The sequence below is a fragment of the Anticarsia gemmatalis genome, chromosome W (genome assembly GCF_050436995.1).
Source record: "Anticarsia gemmatalis isolate Benzon Research Colony breed Stoneville strain chromosome W, ilAntGemm2 primary, whole genome shotgun sequence".
NCBI lineage: Eukaryota > Metazoa > Arthropoda > Insecta > Lepidoptera > Erebidae > Anticarsia > Anticarsia gemmatalis.
The window spans coordinates 13,811,723-13,831,739 of record NC_134775.1 but is presented as its reverse complement, the minus strand read 5'-3'; the positions used below and the strand labels follow the sequence as shown (position 1 = coordinate 13,831,739).

Below are 20,017 nucleotides of genomic sequence, written 5' to 3'. Positions count from 1 at the left end.
ATAACTTTTTTATATAGTAAATTAGGCACATAAACGCATAAAGTAATACGTAAAAATTAGATTGCACATTGTTTACATTATATTTATTAATAATAGCATATTTTAAATAATAATTAACATTTAAAATAATATTTCTAAATAAAAAATTTTATTTAGAAATATTATTAACAACCTTTGTTTACGTAGAACTTTGTAGAAACACGAATATTATTATTAGAACCTTCCAGTTAATAAGAATCATACGAAGGAACAATCGCGAAACACCGAGCGCCGGCGATCCTTCGATTAAACACGCCGATCGTTCCGGAAAGTACAAGAATGAGAAAGACGTATTGGCAAAACGCGTATGCGCGAGCGAGACGGAAAATCTCTAGAACATCGCGCGGCGCGACACGGCGCGCTTGATCTTTCGCTATGATTCTAGAAGCAATGTTTGTGAATATAAATATGGACGCGCGCCGAGTAGCGGCAGTTTAAGTTTTAAACTCATCGAGTGAAGATCACATCGGAGAAAGAAGAAAAGTACATAGTGAATAAACCGTACATTGTAAAGTATATGAACAGTGTATAGTAAATAGTTTATAATACAGTCCACTTTGAAGATTGAAGAAAATAAAATAAATATATTACTTCGCAACCGGTGTTCTTATTGGAAGAATAGTAATCCTCCACACATTCTATCTTATGTGACGCAAGCGAAGTTGCGCGGGTCAGCTAGTTAATCTATACTAATCTATATTGTTTGTTTGTTTGAACGCGCTAATTTCAGGAACTACTGGTCCGATTTGAAAAATTCTTTCAGTGTTAGATAGTCAATTTATTAAGGAAGGCTATAGGCTATATAACATCACGCTACGGTCATAAGGAGCGGAGTAGCAACGAAAAGTGTTACAAAAACGGTGAAAATTTTGACCCATTCTCTTAGGTGACGCAAGCGAAGTTGCGCGGGTCAGCTAGTTGTACATAATTTGTACTTTTCTATCAATTTTACTGCCCATATATAATATCATTCTGTATAAGAAAATGATCATGGCATTTCTCCAAAATTTTACAATTTCAGGATTACCTAAATACTACTACTATATATATAATAATACTACTTAATTTCAGGATTACCTAGTTGTTAACCTCTTACCGCATGCCAAGCCATTTATGGCTTCCCGGTTTTAATATTTTTTTACAGTTTATCTAAATATTAAAATAAGAAAACAAATACGGAATAGTGTCTATCATTTGTCAGTGAAACGAAACGTATTTTTTTAATCTGTGGTAAGTCTATGGTTAATCAAATATTTGAGGTTATTTGATGCGCGGCCGGCTGTTGAATTGCAACAAATTGAGTAATAAACATATTAGTGAAAAAGAAATATAAAACGGTGAGTGAGTAAATCAAATAAAATCATTATACAGGGTGTAAATGACAGCCTACCGAAAACGAAAAAAAAATGACTTTAGACACGATTCTGGTGCTTATGGCGTTGAAAATTTTCATCGGTTATTTCTTGATTTTTCCGATTTTTTATGCGTTTTTTTAAATTTTTTTTTGGTATTATTTCGTTAATACTACACAATGCAACATGAATATGAAAAAAAAATCCGTCATATTACTGGTTTTCACAAAAAACAGCAATGGATTAAAACAACGTATAAATTCGCTATCAGCTGTGCGCGGCCAACGACACCGCGCCGGCGGCGGCCGGCCGCGACGGTCGACGTCACGCCGCGTACCTACGCGCGCCACACAGACACACGATTACGCACACAGCTGTCAGCCTCACACTCACTAGTATGCAGCGTTACTTAGTATTTGTTCTATGTTAAAAAATAAAATTACATAATTATCCCGCTCTCCGATAAAAGGTAAATTCATAAGATTTAAAATGTGTGATATCTTATTATTACACGTACAAATACATACAGAACGACAAAAAATCCTATTGATATTCTTTAGCGCTATAAAAATCTCTAATAAACAATTTAACATGTATTGTCGCTTTGTTCCATTTGTTCTTGCAAATTTCTATTCGATATTTACACGCTCATTCATAGGTACCTACTTCATACAAGCGCGGTGCGACTCGAAAAGTAGATGGCCGTAGTGACGCGTGACGCCGCGACCGCGCGTGGATGTTACATAGATGGGATGCGACAAAATGGATGCTAAGTAATTCTCCGGGGATTATGAATTATGATAAGTTAGTTTCTCTGATAAGAATATTAATGGATATTGATTGTTATCATTGTTATGTACCTACATTTTTTATGGTTTAATTAAATAAACGTTTCGTGTTTATTTTATTTACTTTAAGCTGATTTTATGTTATAAATATCAAAGTATTTTAAACTTACATCAATAATGTTTGTAATGTTATTTGGTATTTGAATAAAACTACAATGCAACCAGTAACAACCGTGACAAGTAAAAATAGTAATGCCACATCAATATTTTATTGAATCTAATCTCTCGCTGGGATCCTAACTCGTCGCTCGTCACCAAATCGGGGGCGCGCGCGCGGACGGCGCGGAGGGAGCGGGTGGCGCGGGCGAGGGGCGGCGCGAGTGAGCGGAGAGGCGCCGGCGGCTCTCTTTGAATTGAATGATAGTTCGAGCAATTCGCTCGCGGAAGACGGAAGCTCTTCACCGATGTCGTTCGTTATGTCCTATTCGTCGTGTCGTGTGTGAACTGTTGTTTATTATTACTTGTTATTGTTTCGGTTTTGAGTTGTTAGTGTTTTTATTGTTATTATTTTTGTTGTTATTGTTTTCGAAGTGCAGTTGTGTTCGTAAATAGGAAGAAATGTTGATGTGTTATGTATGGTGAAGCACGTGGAAGTGCACGGCGTGCTCTGCACCTGTACGTCCGGATCCAAAGGTACTCAAACTCTCGCCATACACCAGGTATTTGCGTGTTGATAGACATTGATAACAATTTGTTTTAGCACTTTCTTATTATTGGTTACATTTTGCTATTATTGTTTGATTTCACGTAAGCCAAGTAGGTACCTACCTACTTACAATTTTACTATGAGCTATTGTAACATACGGGCCTACTTACGATACCATAAACGATACATAAGATTGTTATCTAATGATAGCGTTGCATACCTACTAGTGAGCGCATAGACGTGGTGGTACGCGTACGTACCTACGACGCGTCGCGACATGTCGTCGCTCAGCGCGCCGCCGCCGCCAGAAGTCTCGTAGGCATGCGCGGAGATACATCGCGTTGTTCACTATACATTGAACGCTCAAAAATGACTAACTCGGGAACCAATCATTTCCGAGAAATATCGTTGGAGTAAATTTCGCGCATACAGTGTCACAAACTTACCAGTAAAGTTTTCGGTTAGCTGTCATTTACACCCTGTATAGTCCTTGAATCATGCACTATGACGAGTGTTAGTCATTTTTGTGTTCATGTTTGTTTTTGATACATTTTTGACCCACTTTTTGCAAATTCCAATTATGGCTTCGTATGCGTTCCCGCTATAGTACTGTCAGTCATATATGGCTTTGTATGCACTAAGGCTTATCATTCTGCTTTTTCAGAAATGGATCCTTCTCGCTTTTATGGACATTCTAAGCATGTAAATCCTATCCCTGGTGATGGCTTTTTGAGTGATGACGACCTTGTTTCCGATTCAGACCCAGAATACGAACCTTCCTCTTCTCGTTTACCCAAAAAAAGACCTATCCTCATACCTGAGTCTGACTCAGAAAGCTCTGATGACAACATACCTTTACAGAAACTACAGTCTAATAAAAAAAAGGGTAAAAAATTAAAAAAAGACCTGGTACAGTGGAAATCTGACAAAATGGAACCATACGATAAAAATAACTTCCAATTCATGGGTAAATGCAGATTTACCGGATACGATACAGCAATTAGAATCACCGGCAGATTTTTTCAAATTTTTGTTCACAGATGATATGATTGAATTAATTGTTGAGCAGTCTAATATAAAATCTGTTCAGGAAAATATCAATAAGCCAGTAGGCATTAAAAATAAAGAGATGGAGCAGTTTATTGGTATTGTTATTTTTATGTCGTGTGTGAAATTGCCAGCAACGAGAATGTATTGGTCAAAACACATCGGTCAGGCACAAGTGTATGAAGTTATGACGTGCAATAGATTCGAAGTCACAAAACAGTTTTTACACTTCAATAACAATGACAATTTCAAGCCTTTCGGAACCGACGGACATGATAAACTTTTTAAAATTAGACCTCTTCTGAATCAAATTCGTGAACGTTTGTTACTAGTCCCAAAAGAAGAGTTTCTGGCTGTTGACGAGCAAATAATCCCGACAAAATGTCGTCACGAGCTAAAACAATATAACCCTGCAAAACCACATAAGTGGGGTTATAAAAATCAGGTTTGAGTGGCGTATCAGGCTTTAGTTACGACTTTGATATCTTTGCTGGAGACCAAAGCAATACTCGTCCTACAGATGCACCTGATTTGGGTGTCAGTTCAAATGTTGTAAGTCGGCTCACCGCTACCGTTCCAAGACACGTCAACCATAAAGTTTGTTTTGATAACTGGTTCAACAGCCCGAATCTTCAAGTTTATTTGTACAAAAACAGTTTGTTGCCTTTAGGTACAGTAAGACTCAATCGTGTGCCAAACTCAAATATGCCTTCTGAAAAAGATTTGAAAAAAAGGGGACGAGGTAGTTTCGAAGAAAAAATTGCCATTGTAGATGACGTCAAGCTAAGTCTAATTTCATGGTTTGATAATAAGAATGTAAATATTCTATCAGCATATGTGGGTAGTGAACCAACCACGACAAAACGACGTTATTCCCGTCAAGAAAAAAAGTACATAGATGTAGTTTCTCCCCAAGCGATCGACGTTTATAACCAGCATATGGGAGGAGTCGACTTACTGGATTCAATGCTCGGTTATTACCGAATTCACCTACGATCACGCAAATGGTACAAAAGGATCTTCTTCCATATGATAGACTTGTGCATGGTTAATGCATGGCTTCTATGGCGCAGGGTTAATGAAAATCAATATATGCCCTTATTTGATTTTAAGCTTGCAGTTTCCGAACATATGCGTAAAGCAGGCAAAGTTATTTCTAAGGCAAAAAAACGTGGTCGTCCAGCAAGTCTCTTGGGAACACCGACATCGTCGAGAGCTGGTACTCCAAACAGCATGCCAGATTCGCCAGTATCCTCAAAAAGGTCTCGAAGGGCGCCAGCCAGGCATCAAGATTTACCATTGAATTCAGTACGTACTGACAACGTCGATCATTTTCCTATTTGGGTCAAAAACCAACGCCAATTATGTCAAAACTGCTCAAAGCTTCGTTCTTACACTAAATGTGAAAAATGTGAGGTATTTTTATGTTATAATGAGAAAAGAAATTGTTTCAAAGATTTTCACAAAATATAATAACTGTGCATACGAAGCCATATATGCTTTCAGCCCATTTTACAAAAATGCATACGAAGCCATATATGGCTTCACTATATAACTTTTTATATAATAAGTACATATTTTTTTTTCCTGTTTCTAGAGTTTAACCAAACATAAATAAAGACTATTTTACATAAAAATATTTTTTATTGTACATCCTTCATAATTCATGCAGTAAGAGGTTAAAATATTATATTTTGAAACTCATTGCTACATGTTCCATTAGTTTGATTAAATAACAATTGTTTAGTTTTCTCATTGAATCAAAACTTAAGCAGTTACTTCATTAAGTTAATAATTATTGTATTTTTTTCATAAAATCCTTAGTCACTCACACACTTTAGAATTTCATGAATTTACTAGTGTAAAAACAGGATCAAAAAACTTTATAACACAGTTTAATAATTGACTAGATTCCACAGAGTACAGATTAACTATAGTTTATAACAAAACTGAGGTGACTCATTCTCCAATAGTGTTGTATGAATTGATAAAGTTGAATTTTAATATTTCAACACTCTTACCAAATTTAAACTATACCTACATCTATAAGTTTGACAAAAATATAAAAATGTTCAGTTTAACTTTAACCATTATGCACTTACATTAATAAACTCTTAGTAACTACACTTACAACTTGAGTTGTTACACTTAGTTAATACATTTTACAAAAAATTGGTAGGTGTCAAAAAAAGTAGACACAAAAAAGTTACTCCACATACTTTAAATTTATTTTATTTTATTTATTAGTTTAATTTTCAATTTTTCTGCTTTAATAACATAGTTATAGTACTTACGTAATTTTTTTGCAGAAAGGGCCCTAGCCCTTTCTGCAAAAAAATTTTGGTTGCCCAACTCGATGGTCCATATACTAAACTTTATCCTGGAATGGCACCAGCCGCCTTTGGATGCCTAGAAATCAGGGCATTCAGCTCGTCGATTGTGACAACTTTGTGTCGACTACCGTCGGCCACTTTAACAACAATTGTGCCATCCCGAGTCCAGCAATCTCGCATACCAAAATGTTGCCGCGCCTTGGCAAAAGTGATTTGGCGGGGCCTAGTCAGGAACTCCTTTACTGATACTGACGTCCCTCGCAGTTTTGCCTTGGCTCTCCATAGTGGTCTCCGTGGAGTCAACCAACCGCAAGCATTCGCCTATTTGCTACCGAAACAAACAGAGTACACTGAACATATTCTCACAGAAGGTCCTGAACTTCTCGGCCACCTTCGCTTCTGTGTCCTTGGGGGCACTAGTCTGCAACTGCGCCTCCAGCTCCGCCATCCTCTTGTTAAAACTCTCCTCAAGTTTTGTCTGTGTCAGTTGTATGTCACTAATTTGAGACATTATGTGATGTGACTTGCAGTTTTTATAGAGTGCAGGTGTATAACTGGCAGGTGGTGTTTAATGTAGAGATTACACTACATAAATAAAGTATTAATGTTGTAAGTACTATAACTATGTTATTAAAGCAGAAAAATTGAAAATTAAACTAATAAATAAAATAAAATAAATTTAAAGTGTGTGGAGTAACTTTTTTGTGTCTACTTTTTTTGACACCTACCAATTTTTTGTAAAATGTATTAACTAAGTGTAACAACTCAAGTTGTAAGTGTAGTTACTAAGAGTTTATTAATGTAAGTGCATAATGGTTAAAGTTAAACTGAACATTTTTATATTTTTGTCAAACTTATAGATGTAGGTATAGTTTAAATTTGGTAAGAGTGTTGAAATATTAAAATTCAACTTTATCAATTCATACAACACTATTGGAGAATGAGTCACCTCAGTTTTGTTATAAACTATAGTTAATCTGTACTCTGTGGAATCTAGTCAATTATTAAACTGTGTTATAAAGTTTTTTGATCCTGTTTTTACACTAGTAAATTCATGAAATTCTAAAGTGTGTGAGTGACTAAGGATTTTATGAAAAAAATACAATAATTATTAACTTAATGAAGTAACTGCTTAAGTTTTGATTCAATGAGAAAACTAAACAATTGTTATTTAATCAAACTAATGGAACATGTAGCAATGAGTTTCAAAATATAATATTTTAACCTCTTACTGCATGAATTATGAAGGATGTACAATAAAAAATATTTTTATGTAAAATAGTCTTTATTTATGTTTGGTTAAACTCTAGAAACAGGAAAAAAAAATATGTACTTATTATATAAAAAGTTATATAGTGAAGCCATATATGGCTTCGTATGCATTTTTGTAAAATGGGCTGAAAGCATATATGGCTTCGTATGCACAGTTATTATATTTTGTGAAAATCTTTGAAACAATTTCTTTTCTCATTATAACATAAAAATACCTCACATTTTTCACATTTAGTGTAAGAACGAAGCTTTGAGCAGTTTTGACATAATTGGCGTTGGTTTTTGACCCAAATAGGAAAATGATCGACGTTGTCAGTACGTACTGAATTCAATGGTAAATCTTGATGCCTGGCTGGCGCCCTTCGAGACCTTTTTGAGGATACTGGCGAATCTGGCATGCTGTTTGGAGTACCAGCTCTCGACGATGTCGGTGTTCCCAAGAGACTTGCTGGACGACCACGTTTTTTTGCCTTAGAAATAACTTTGCCTGCTTTACGCATATGTTCGGAAACTGCAAGCTTAAAATCAAATAAGGGCATATATTGATTTTCATTAACCCTGCGCCATAGAAGCCATGCATTAACCATGCACAAGTCTATCATATGGAAGAAGATCCTTTTGTACCATTTGCGTGATCGTAGGTGAATTCGGTAATAACCGAGCATTGAATCCAGTAAGTCGACTCCTCCCATATGCTGGTTATAAACGTCGATCGCTTGGGGAGAAACTACATCTATGTACTTTTTTTCTTGACGGGAATAACGTCGTTTTGTCGTGGTTGGTTCACTACCCACATATGCTGATAGAATATTTACATTCTTATTATCAAACCATGAAATTAGACTTAGCTTGACGTCATCTACAATGGCAATTTTTTCTTCGAAACTACCTCGTCCCCTTTTTTTCAAATCTTTTTCAGAAGGCATATTTGAGTTTGGCACACGATTGAGTCTTACTGTACCTAAAGGCAACAAACTGTTTTTGTACAAATAAACTTGAAGATTCGGGCTGTTGAACCAGTTATCAAAACAAACTTTATGGTTGACGTGTCTTGGAACGGTAGCGGTGAGCCGACTTACAACATTTGAACTGACACCCAAATCAGGTGCATCTGTAGGACGAGTATTGCTTTGGTCTCCAGCAAAGATATCAAAGTCGTAACTAAAGCCTGATACGCCACTCAAACCTGATTTTTATAACCCCACTTATGTGGTTTTGCAGGGTTATATTGTTTTAGCTCGTGACGACATTTTGTCGGGATTATTTGCTCGTCAACAGCCAGAAACTCTTCTTTTGGGACTAGTAACAAACGTTCACGAATTTGATTCAGAAGAGGTCTAATTTTAAAAAGTTTATCATGTCCGTCGGTTCCGAAAGGCTTGAAATTGTCATTGTTATTGAAGTGTAAAAACTGTTTTGTGACTTCGAATCTATTGCACGTCATAACTTCATACACTTGTGCCTGACCGATGTGTTTTGACCAATACATTCTCGTTGCTGGCAATTTCACACACGACATAAAAATAACAATACCAATAAACTGCTCCATCTCTTTATTTTTAATGCCTACTGGCTTATTGATATTTTCCTGAACAGATTTTATATTAGACTGCTCAACAATTAATTCAATCATATCATCTGTGAACAAAAATTTGAAAAAATCTGCCGGTGATTCTAATTGCTGTATCGTATCCGGTAAATCTGCATTTACCCATGAATTGGAAGTTATTTTTATCGTATGGTTCCATTTTGTCAGATTTCCACTGTACCAGGTCTTTTTTTAATTTTTTACCCTTTTTTTTATTAGACTGTAGTTTCTGTAAAGGTATGTTGTCATCAGAGCTTTCTGAGTCAGACTCAGGTATGAGGATAGGTCTTTTTTTGGGTAAACGAGAAGAGGAAGGTTCGTATTCTGGGTCTGAATCGGAAACAAGGTCGTCATCACTCAAAAAGCCATCACCAGGGATAGGATTTACATGCTTAGAATGTCCATAAAAGCGAGAAGGATCCATTTCTGAAAAAGCAGAATGATAAGCCTTAGTGCATACAAAGCCATATATGACTGACAGTACTATAGCGGGAACGCATACGAAGCCATAATTGGAATTTGCAAAAAGTGGGTCAAAAATGTATCAAAAACAAACATGAACACAAAAATGACTAACACTCGTCATAGTGCATGATTCAAGGACTATACAGGGTGTAAATGACAGCTAACCGAAAACTTTACTGGTAAGTTTGTGACACTGTATGCGCGAAATTTACTCCAACGATATTTCTCGGAAATGATTGGTTCCCGAGTTAGTCATTTTTGAGCGTTCAATGTATAGTGAACAACGCGATGTATCTCCGCGCATGCCTACGAGACTTCTGGCGGCGGCGGCGCGCTGAGCGACGACATGTCGCGACGCGTCGTAGGTACGTACGCGTACCACCACGTCTATGCGCTCACTAGTAGGTATGCAACGCTATCATTAGATAACAATCTTATGTATCGTTTATGGTATCGTAAGTAGGCCCGTATGTTACAATAGCTCATAGTAAAATTGTAAGTAGGTAGGTACCTACTTGGCTTACGTGAAATCAAACAATAATAGCAAAATGTAACCAATAATAAGAAAGTGCTAAAACAAATTGTTATCAATGTCTATCAACACGCAAATACCTGGTGTATGGCGAGAGTTTGAGTACCTTTGGATCCGGACGTACAGGTGCAGAGCACGCCGTGCACTTCCACGTGCTTCACCATACATAACACATCAACATTTCTTCCTATTTACGAACACAACTGCACTTCGAAAACAATAACAACAAAAATAATAACAATAAAAACACTAACAACTCAAAACCGAAACAATAACAAGTAATAATAAACAACAGTTCACACACGACACGACGAATAGGACATAACGAACGACATCGGTGAAGAGCTTCCGTCTTCCGCGAGCGAATTGCTCGAACTATCATTCAATTCAAAGAGAGCCGCCGGCGCCTCTCCGCTCACTCGCGCCGCCCCTCGCCCGCGCCACCCGCTCCCTCCGCGCCGTCCGCGCGCGCGCCCCCGATTTGGTGACGAGCGACGAGTTAGGATCCCAGCGAGAGATTAGATTCAATAAAATATTGATGTGGCATTACTATTTTTACTTGTCACGGTTGTTACTGGTTGCATTGTAGTTTTATTCAAATACCAAATAACATTACAAACATTATTGATGTAAGTTTAAAATACTTTGATATTTATAACATAAAATCAGCTTAAAGTAAATAAAATAAACACGAAACGTTTATTTAATTAAACCATAAAAAATGTAGGTACATAACAATGATAACAATCAATATCCATTAATATTCTTATCAGAGAAACTAACTTATCATAATTCATAATCCCCGGAGAATTACTTAGCATCCATTTTGTCGCATCCCATCTATGTAACATCCACGCGCGGTCGCGGCGTCACGCGTCACTACGGCCATCTACTTTTCGAGTCGCACCGCGCTTGTATGAAGTAGGTACCTATGAATGAGCGTGTAAATATCGAATAGAAATTTGCAAGAACAAATGGAACAAAGCGACAATACATGTTAAATTGTTTATTAGAGATTTTTATAGCGCTAAAGAATATCAATAGGATTTTTTGTCGTTCTGTATGTATTTGTACGTGTAATAATAAGATATCACACATTTTAAATCTTATGAATTTACCTTTTATCGGAGAGCGGGATAATTATGTAATTTTATTTTTTAACATAGAACAAATACTAAGTAACGCTGCATACTAGTGAGTGTGAGGCTGACAGCTGTGTGCGTAATCGTGTGTCTGTGTGGCGCGCGTAGGTACGCGGCGTGACGTCGACCGTCGCGGCCGGCCGCCGCCGGCGCGGTGTCGTTGGCCGCGCACAGCTGATAGCGAATTTATACGTTGTTTTAATCCATTGCTGTTTTTTGTGAAAACCAGTAATATGACGGATTTTTTTTTCATATTCATGTTGCATTGTGTAGTATTAACGAAATAATACCAAAAAAAAATTTAAAAAAACGCATAAAAAATCGGAAAAATCAAGAAATAACCGATGAAAATTTTCAACGCCATAAGCACCAGAATCGTGTCTAAAGTCATTTTTTTTTCGTTTTCGGTAGGCTGTCATTTACACCCTGTATAATGATTTTATTTGATTTACTCACTCACCGTTTTATATTTCTTTTTCACTAATATGTTTATTACTCAATTTGTTGCAATTCAACAGCCGGCCGCGCATCAAATAACCTCAAATATTTGATTAACCATAGACTTACCACAGATTAAAAAAATACGTTTCGTTTCACTGACAAATGATAGACACTATTCCGTATTTGTTTTCTTATTTTAATATTTAGATAAACTGTAAAAAAATATTAAAACCGGGAAGCCATAAATGGCTTGGCATGCGGTAAGAGGTTAACAACTAGGTAATCCTGAAATTAAGTAGTATTATTATATATATAGTAGTAGTATTTAGGTAATCCTGAAATTGTAAAATTTTGGAGAAATGCCATGATCATTTTCTTATACAGAATGATATTATATATGGGCAGTAAAATTGATAGAAAAGTACAAATTATGTACAACTAGCTGACCCGCGCAACTTCGCTTGCGTCACCTAAGAGAATGGGTCAAAATTTTCACCGTTTTTGTAACACTTTTCGTTGCTACTCCGCTCCTTATGACCGTAGCGTGATGTTATATAGCCTATAGCCTTCCTTAATAAATTGACTATCTAACACTGAAAGAATTTTTCAAATCGGACCAGTAGTTCCTGAAATTAGCGCGTTCAAACAAACAAACAATATAGATTAGTATAGATTAACTAGCTGACCCGCGCAACTTCGCTTGCGTCACATAAGATAGAATGTGTGGAGGATTACTATTCTTCCAATAAGAACACCGGTTGCGAAGTAATATATTTATTTTATTTTCTTCAATCTTCAAAGTGGACTGTATTATAAACTATTTACTATACACTGTTCATATACTTTACAATGTACGGTTTATTCACTATGTACTTTTCTTCTTTCTCCGATGTGATCTTCACTCGATGAGTTTAAAACTTAAACTGCCGCTACTCGGCGCGCGTCCATATTTATATTCACAAACATTGCTTCTAGAATCATAGCGAAAGATCAAGCGCGCCGTGTCGCGCCGCGCGATGTTCTAGAGATTTTCCGTCTCGCTCGCGCATACGCGTTTTGCCAATACGTCTTTCTCATTCTTGTACTTTCCGGAACGATCGGCGTGTTTAATCGAAGGATCGCCGGCGCTCGGTGTTTCGCGATTGTTCCTTCGTATGATTCTTATTAACTGGAAGGTTCTAATAATAATATTCGTGTTTCTACAAAGTTCTACGTAAACAAAGGTTGTTAATAATATTTCTAAATAAAATTTTTTATTTAGAAATATTATTTTAAATGTTAATTATTATTTAAAATATGCTATTATTAATAAATATAATGTAAACAATGTGCAATCTAATTTTTACGTATTACTTTATGCGTTTATGTGCCTAATTTACTATATAAAAAAGTTATTTATGCGTTCATCGTGCACATTTCTCCCGCCGTCGCATCTTGCGATTCAACTGGTAGCACGATGACCTTCTTGCATGGTCGCCGCAAGACATGACCGTTGCTGGTAGTGATGTCCACAACTCGTATCTCGTTGTCTTTGCCAGGGAAGACGCGTGTCACTCGTCCCTTTGGCCACACATTCCTCGGTAGGTTGGAATCGCAGATGATTACTACATCGCCGACACGCAGGGGTGTACCAGATGCGTGCGGCTCCCGCCGGTGTTGGAGTAACGGCCTGTATTCTTTTACCCAACGCTTCCAGAAAGTGTCTGCTAGTTGCTGCGCTCGTCTCCACAGACTTCGAGTGGCCTCATTGTTCTCGTTAAAGCTGCCAGGCGCAGGCACGTGACAGCTCGGACCCAGTAGAATGTGATTTGGCGTTAGAGCTTCCGGTTCTTCGGGGTTGACCGTCACATGGGTGAGAGGACGCGAATTTAGAATGTTCTCGGCTTCGACCAGGAGCGTATGTAGAACTTCGTCGCTGGGATGCTTTTCTCGGAGTGTAACCCGAAGGGCTTCTTTTACGCTCCGTACTAGACGCTCCCATGCCCCTCCCATGAAAGGCGAGGCAGGGGGTATGAAGCGCCACTTTATATGGTGTACACTCGCTTCTTCCTGCATTGCTCTCCAGGCTTCCCGTAGCTCCTTGTCGGCTGCTTTGAAACAAGTTCCGTTGTCCGACCACAGCTCTGTCGGCATTCCTCTTCTCCCGATGAATCTTCTTATCGCGCAGATAGCCGAGTCTGCGCTTAACGACGGCACCACTTCTAAGTGTACTGCTCTTACAGTGAGACAGGTGAAGAGAGCTACCCATCTCTTTTCTCTGTGTCTGGCTACTGTTACTTCTACTGGACCAAAGTAATCGACCCCTGTGTAAGAGAAGGGTCTTGCGCCGTGAGTTAGTCGAGCTGCTGGTAAGTCTCCTGTTGAAGGCTTAGTCGGCTTTGCTCTTCTTATTTTACATCTCTGGCAATTCCTTATAACGTTTTTTACCGTCGGGCGTATTCGTGTCACCCAACACCGCTGTCGCAGTTCGTTCACAACCAGCTCTACTCCGCCGTGGATCATTTTCTCATGTATGTGCTGGATATACATTTTCGTGTTTCGATGTTGGCCGTCGAGCAGAACAGGGTTGGTCGTGGTTACACTAATTCCGGGTGCAGCTGAAATTCTTCCCCGTAGGCGCAGCAAGCCATCTTCGCCGATGATAACGCTTAGATTGGCTAGTCGATCTTTTCCAGTCGGCGCATTACCGTTTTCTATCCTTGTCCTTTCCTGTGCGTAGCTTTCATCCTGCATCGCTCGTATCCACATATTTTCAGCTCTTTGTAGATAGGTTGCATCGAGGGGAATCAGCCTTTTCTTTTCTTCAGTATTCACTGATGTTTCATTTCCTTTCTTCTTGCGTTCATTTTTCTTCCAGGTTGGGTTATTTTCCTGCTTTTCCTTGGTACGTTTTCTAGTTACAGCTGCAACGTGTTTTCTTTTCCTGCACAGGTCGATGAACTGCATTCTTCCTGTAGCGCGTATCAGTGTTTGCCACTTAGCGATATTCTCGATGTTCGGCAAGTACATTGGCGTGCCTCTTTCTAGCGTGACGAGACATTTTTCTTCACCTGTTTTCTCGACAATTGGCTTGACTTCTTCTGAGGGCCAATCCACTTCTGGTTTTCTTAAAAAGTCGGGACCATGGAACCATCGATGTCCTGAGTTGAAGTCTGCGGGTGTATCTCGGGTTGCGTCGTCAGCTACATTTTCCTTTGTTGGAACCCACCGCCACTCATTCACCTTAGTTAGCTCTTCAATTTCTGCCAGGCGATGCGCAACAAACGTCTTGAAAGTGCGTGGTTCAGCTCTTATCCACGCCAGTACTGTGCGGGAGTCACCCCAGTACACCTTTCGGGTGAACACGAAGTCGTGTTCTTGTTCCGTCGTGCGTGCTAATCGTGCGCCTAGCAGAGCGGCTTGAAGTTCGAGTCGAGGTATTGAGGTAGGCTTCAATGGCGCGACGCGACTCTTCCTTACTGCCAATGCCACATGTACAGTTCCGTCGGCGCGCAACATCCTGATGTAGATGGCAGCTGAATACGCTTCTTCGCTGGCGTCGACAAAGGTATGCAATTCCCTTTCCTGTATCGCGGGGCCGATGTTGTAACACCGCGCGATCTTCAGGCTCTTGATTGCCAGCAGGTTTTTCAACCACGTTGACCAGCGAGGTTGTAATTCTTCGGGCATGGGGTCATCCCATCCTGTGCCAAATCGCCACGTTTCTTGCATCAATCTCTTTGCTGGTGTTGTTACAGGAGAGACCAGACCAAGTGGGTCAAATAGTGACATAATGATACTCAAAGCTTCTCTTTTCGTTGGGGGACGTGTATCTTTTAGTACTTCAGGTGGCGTCTTATTTTCGTTTAGATGAAAGCTGATGCAGTCTTTACCGGTCTCCCACAACAGGCCCAATGTTTTCTCCGTGTTACCGCCGATTGGTAAAATCTTATTTTCCTGATCTGTGTCAAAATGTTGTTACACAGACTGATCGTTCGATGTCCATCCTCGAAGCACGAAACCAGCTTTCTTATGTATTTTATCAACCTCCTTCGACACGCGGACAGCTTCTTCTTTGGTCGGAAAGCTTGTTATAAAGTCGTCCATATAATGGTTCCTGATAATTTCCTTGGCCGCTTGAGGATACGTCTCGCGATGTTCTTCTGCGTTTTTGTTTTTGATGTATAGCGCGGTGCATGGTGATGATGTGGCTCCGAAGATCACAGATGTCATCCGATACTCTTCCGGTGTTTTATTCCCTCTATTGTCTCCACGCCACAGGAATCTCAGCGCATCTCGATCTTCTTCCCTTATTTTGATTTGCATGAACATCTCTTTGATGTCGGCCGAGATTGCGAAAGCGTGTTGTCTGAATCGCATGATGACTCCAGGCAGGTGTTGCAAGAGATCAGGACCAGAGAGCAACATGTCATTTAGGCTTGTTCCGTGTGATCTAGCAGCCGCGTCATGCACAAGTCGTATCTTAGGCTTAGCAGGATTGCATACAGCAAAGTGAGGCAGGTACCAAGTTTTTCCGGGCGCTACAGGTGTGGTCACAATTTCCGCGTATCCTGAGTTAAGATGGTTTTGAATCCTTTCTTCATACTGTGTTTTAAGTTTCGGTTCTCTGTCCAGTTTCTTTTCTAGGTTAACCAGCCTTTTGAAGGCGTTGTCAAAATTGTTCGGGATTGTTCTGTTTTCATTCTTCCAGAGAAGGGCGGTCTCGAAACGTCCTTCGGGCAACCGTCTACTGTGTGCATTGAGTATCTCCAAGGCGCGTTCGTCAGGGTCATTCCTTCTTTTCTTTGCTTCCAGGTCAAAGAATTCTTTCATCATTTTCTCCATGGGTTTTTCATCTTCTTCTGGGCTAGTAGTATATCCACAGAAGTCAACTGTCCTTATCCTAGAAGTTCGGCATCCATGTAAGACCCAGCCTAATTTGGTGTTAGTTGCTACTGGTTGGTCTCGATTTCCAGTCCTGATGTCCAGCGCTACTAACAGCTCCCAGTTGTCTTGTCCAATAAGGATTTTTGGTCGAGCATCTTGGTATATTAGCTGGTCTTCTATGCCCTTCAGATGTGCGCAGTTTTCGACGTCTCTTCGGCTAATCGTTTGTTGCGTGAACATTAGTTTCTGCACAGTGCGTACATTCCGCATTTTATACTGTTGGCCATTGAGGTTGTATCGGCCTCGTATGGTTACGTCCACTCTCTTGCTGTTTTCGTGTTTCGCCGTCTCGTTAAGCCCTTGCACCCACATGTCGTCTCGCGGGCCGTCGATACCTAATAATTCCGCTAGGCTTTCTTCGATCAGGGTGATGGTGCTCCCGTCGTCCATCAGTGCGAAGGTGTCGACCCTGGTGCTATTCGGACCGACCAATGTAACCGGCGCAATCTTCAGCAGGGCTTGACGACTTCTTGCGGCGTTAGTATTTTTCACAACTTCTACCGCTGACGTGACCTCTACTGGTGCCGTAGTTGCCGGCTGCTCTTTCACAGTATCTTTTCTGTGGTGCAACAAACGATGGTGAGCCATGTCGCATCCGTCTTCACCACATGCCTTGGATTGACAGTTTTCGCGCCTGTGTGAGCTAAGTAGGCAGCGGAAACATAGCCGGAAGCCTCAATCGTAGCGACGATGTTAGACACTTTATTCGCAAATATGCATAAGTCACGTGGGTCGTCATTAATTTTCTGCAGATTTCTTAGTTTTTGCATCTCGTTCATAGCCAGTGCGTCCGGTCTTCCGAATCGGCGTTCCAAAGCATCCAAGATGGCTTGTGGGTCCGGCTGGCTGATCAGCATACTGCTCACTGCTTCATGAGCAGCTCCCTTTAAACTTTTCCTTATGCGGGCAATATTTTCGATTTTCGAGAACATTTGGTGCGTTTCCTGATAGGCGGCGCGGAACGCCAACCAATTACTAATTTCTCCGTTAAAGACTGGTAGCTCCTGAATGTACCTCGGCGCGTCTCTGGACATTCGCACTGCCTGTGTGAGCGCCTCTGCCAATGAAGTGACGTCCGGCTGACGCGCAGGGACACCTTCTTTCCTGTGTACTTGATTTTCTTTTTTGATAGTGTCCTGTCCTCGCCATTCCGGATCCTTCACTTCTTTGGGAAGCGCGGTCTTGTTCAACCATTCTTCTACCCGGCTAGGTGCGTCGTCCTCTTCCTCATCCGCAACCGACGAAGGAGCGTAGTCATCGTCTTCATCCTCTGCCTCAACGCGCAGTCGCTTTAATTTAGCTTCGGCGAGCGCGAGCTTTAACGCGGCAACCTCCTCTTCTGCCTCAATAATTCGCCTTGATCGAGATCCTGTTGTACGCGACGATCTTCGTGTCTTCACTGTGCGGACAGATTTCGCGGTTGGAGCCGTAATCGTAATGAATTTGACATAAACGTATAAAGTAAGAATTTAAATGTTAATTATTATTTAAAATATGCTATTATTAATAAATATAATGTAAACAATGTGCAATCTAATTTTTACGTATTACTTTATGCGTTTATGTGCCTAATTTACTATATAAAAAAGTTATTTATGCGTTCATCGTGCACAGAATGGATCAAAATTTTCCCCGTTTTTGTAACATTTTTTATTGCTACTCTGCTCCTATTGGTTGTAGCGTGATGATATATATAGCCTATAGCCTTCCTGGATGAATGGACTATCTAACACTGAAAGATTTTTTCAGATTGGACCAGTGGTTCCTGAGATTAGCGCGTTCAAACAAACAAACAATCAAACAAACAAACTCTTCAGCTTTATAATATTAGTATAGATAGTATAGATAACTCTTGATTCACACTGAGGATAGATTGTATCTTGAAAATGTTTGTCCCAATTTTAAACAGCAAGGAAATTGATATTGTTATTTCTAGCAACACAGAAAAATCAAGCAAATTAAGCTCCGCCCCTTGGTACGGCCTTTCGGCCATATTTGACATCTGAGTGCAATAAATAGTTCCGAGTTTTTTGTATTAATCACTATTATTTTGTGATAAATATGGTTAAAAAATGTATTGTGACTGGTTGGTGTCTAGGTTGTGGAATATTTCTTTCGCAATTAAGAGAACTTTGATTTGCATTGTAGTGTCACTCTCATTTAAGATTTTTGTGGAAATCACACATATTTTGTTCTTATTTCAAAGAATTAAGCAGCTTTACCAAATAATTGCTCTTGTTTAATGGATACAGTAAAAAGTCATCCTAGGGGCCGCTAAAGTTTACATGTATGCCCATACATCTTTTGATTCAGTTTCTTTTCATTCATTTCATTGCTCAGGTGGATAATAAATAAAAGTATTGAGTTTTATGATGGGTGGAGTAGTTGATACGTGGCAAAGATATAGCACATGATTGTGACCAGTTTGGGCTGCGTGATGAGTAAAAATGACAAATATTATTTACACTACTGATCGGAAGTAAAAATTGACTCAGAAGTAACGATGACATTTACAGTTATTAAAAAAGTTATTGCTATAATTACACAGAAATGTTTATCAAATAGATATTTGATTGTAACAATGACAACATACGGAAAGGAAATGGCTATAAACATTATGGGAAATCGAGCCACGTTACGACAAAGATTGCATAGGGCCATGTTGTTCAGTAATGTACAATTTTCTTTTAAATAAAAACAATATGTACAGTTGTATGAGTTTCGTTTGGATTTACTACTGGAACTTTTTTACCAACCAATGCACTGGTCTTTTCTTAAGGTCCTACAGTTGTCTACTACGCTGGCCAAATTCGGTGGAACACACACTATCGAGAATACCACTATATTCGCGCCGTATTATAAATAATAGTATATAATATAATTATAACATGATTACATACATTTCCTGTTACTCATTTTCACTTGTATAGATTCCGTACTATCTTTAAAAGTGATCCAAAAAGTAAATACGATCGATGCTTTGTAAGGTAATTACAAAATTTTGTTACTGTATATATTTAGTAGTCTCAAGTTTATCCACGATTCCGCTTTAGTATGGTCACCTTCTAGAAAGGGACAGAGGCCATTTAAAGTAAGTCTCGCTCGGCTCGCGAATTCGGTCTTAGTGATCATTCCAGTTAGTATTATTACTTCAATGGAGATGACAGACACTGACACTGAAATGACATTGACAGACAGAGTTGCCAACTTAAGTACCAAATTAAAACGCAGTAAATCGAGTCGACCAAAGACAAAAAAAAAATAATTTGTAAAAAAATGTTAGTATAAAAAAAAAATAGTATTTATTGAACAGACAGAAACCATATCAGAACAACAATAATATTAATATTAAATAAGCAGCGTCCTGTGTGCCAACAGGGAGGTCA

At 39.2% G+C, this 20,017-nt stretch overlaps 2 protein-coding genes across 2 annotated transcripts; both read right to left on the bottom strand.

Moving 5' to 3' along the window:
- Positions 1–13,100: 13,100 nt before the first annotated feature.
- Positions 13,101–15,476, bottom strand: LOC142985988 (uncharacterized). Its single transcript, XM_076134222.1, has one exon. The coding sequence runs from the start codon at positions 15,474–15,476 to the stop codon at positions 13,101–13,103; it is 2,376 nt and encodes a 791-aa protein (XP_075990337.1).
- Positions 15,477–15,662: 186 nt separating this feature from the next.
- Positions 15,663–19,547, bottom strand: LOC142985987 (uncharacterized). Its single transcript, XM_076134221.1, has 3 exons — positions 19,532–19,547; positions 17,244–18,030; positions 15,663–17,190 (listed from the first exon to the last, which is right to left on the bottom strand). The coding sequence occupies exons 1-3, from the start codon at positions 19,545–19,547 to the stop codon at positions 15,663–15,665; spliced, it is 2,331 nt and encodes a 776-aa protein (XP_075990336.1).
- Between the last annotated feature and the right edge of the window lie 470 nt (positions 19,548–20,017).

What these genes read in the sequence shown, in the direction of transcription:
- LOC142985987 (XM_076134221.1), bottom strand. An exon ending in GCGAAAACTGTCAATCCAAG is followed by an intron (nt 17,191 to 17,243) that starts GCATGTGGTGAA and finishes GTTGCACCACAG; the next exon opens with AAAAGATACTGTGAAAGAGC.
- LOC142985988 (XM_076134222.1), bottom strand. Translation starts at nt 15,476, where the DNA reads ATGTCACTATTTGACCCACTTGGTCTGGTCTCTCCTGTAACAACACCA.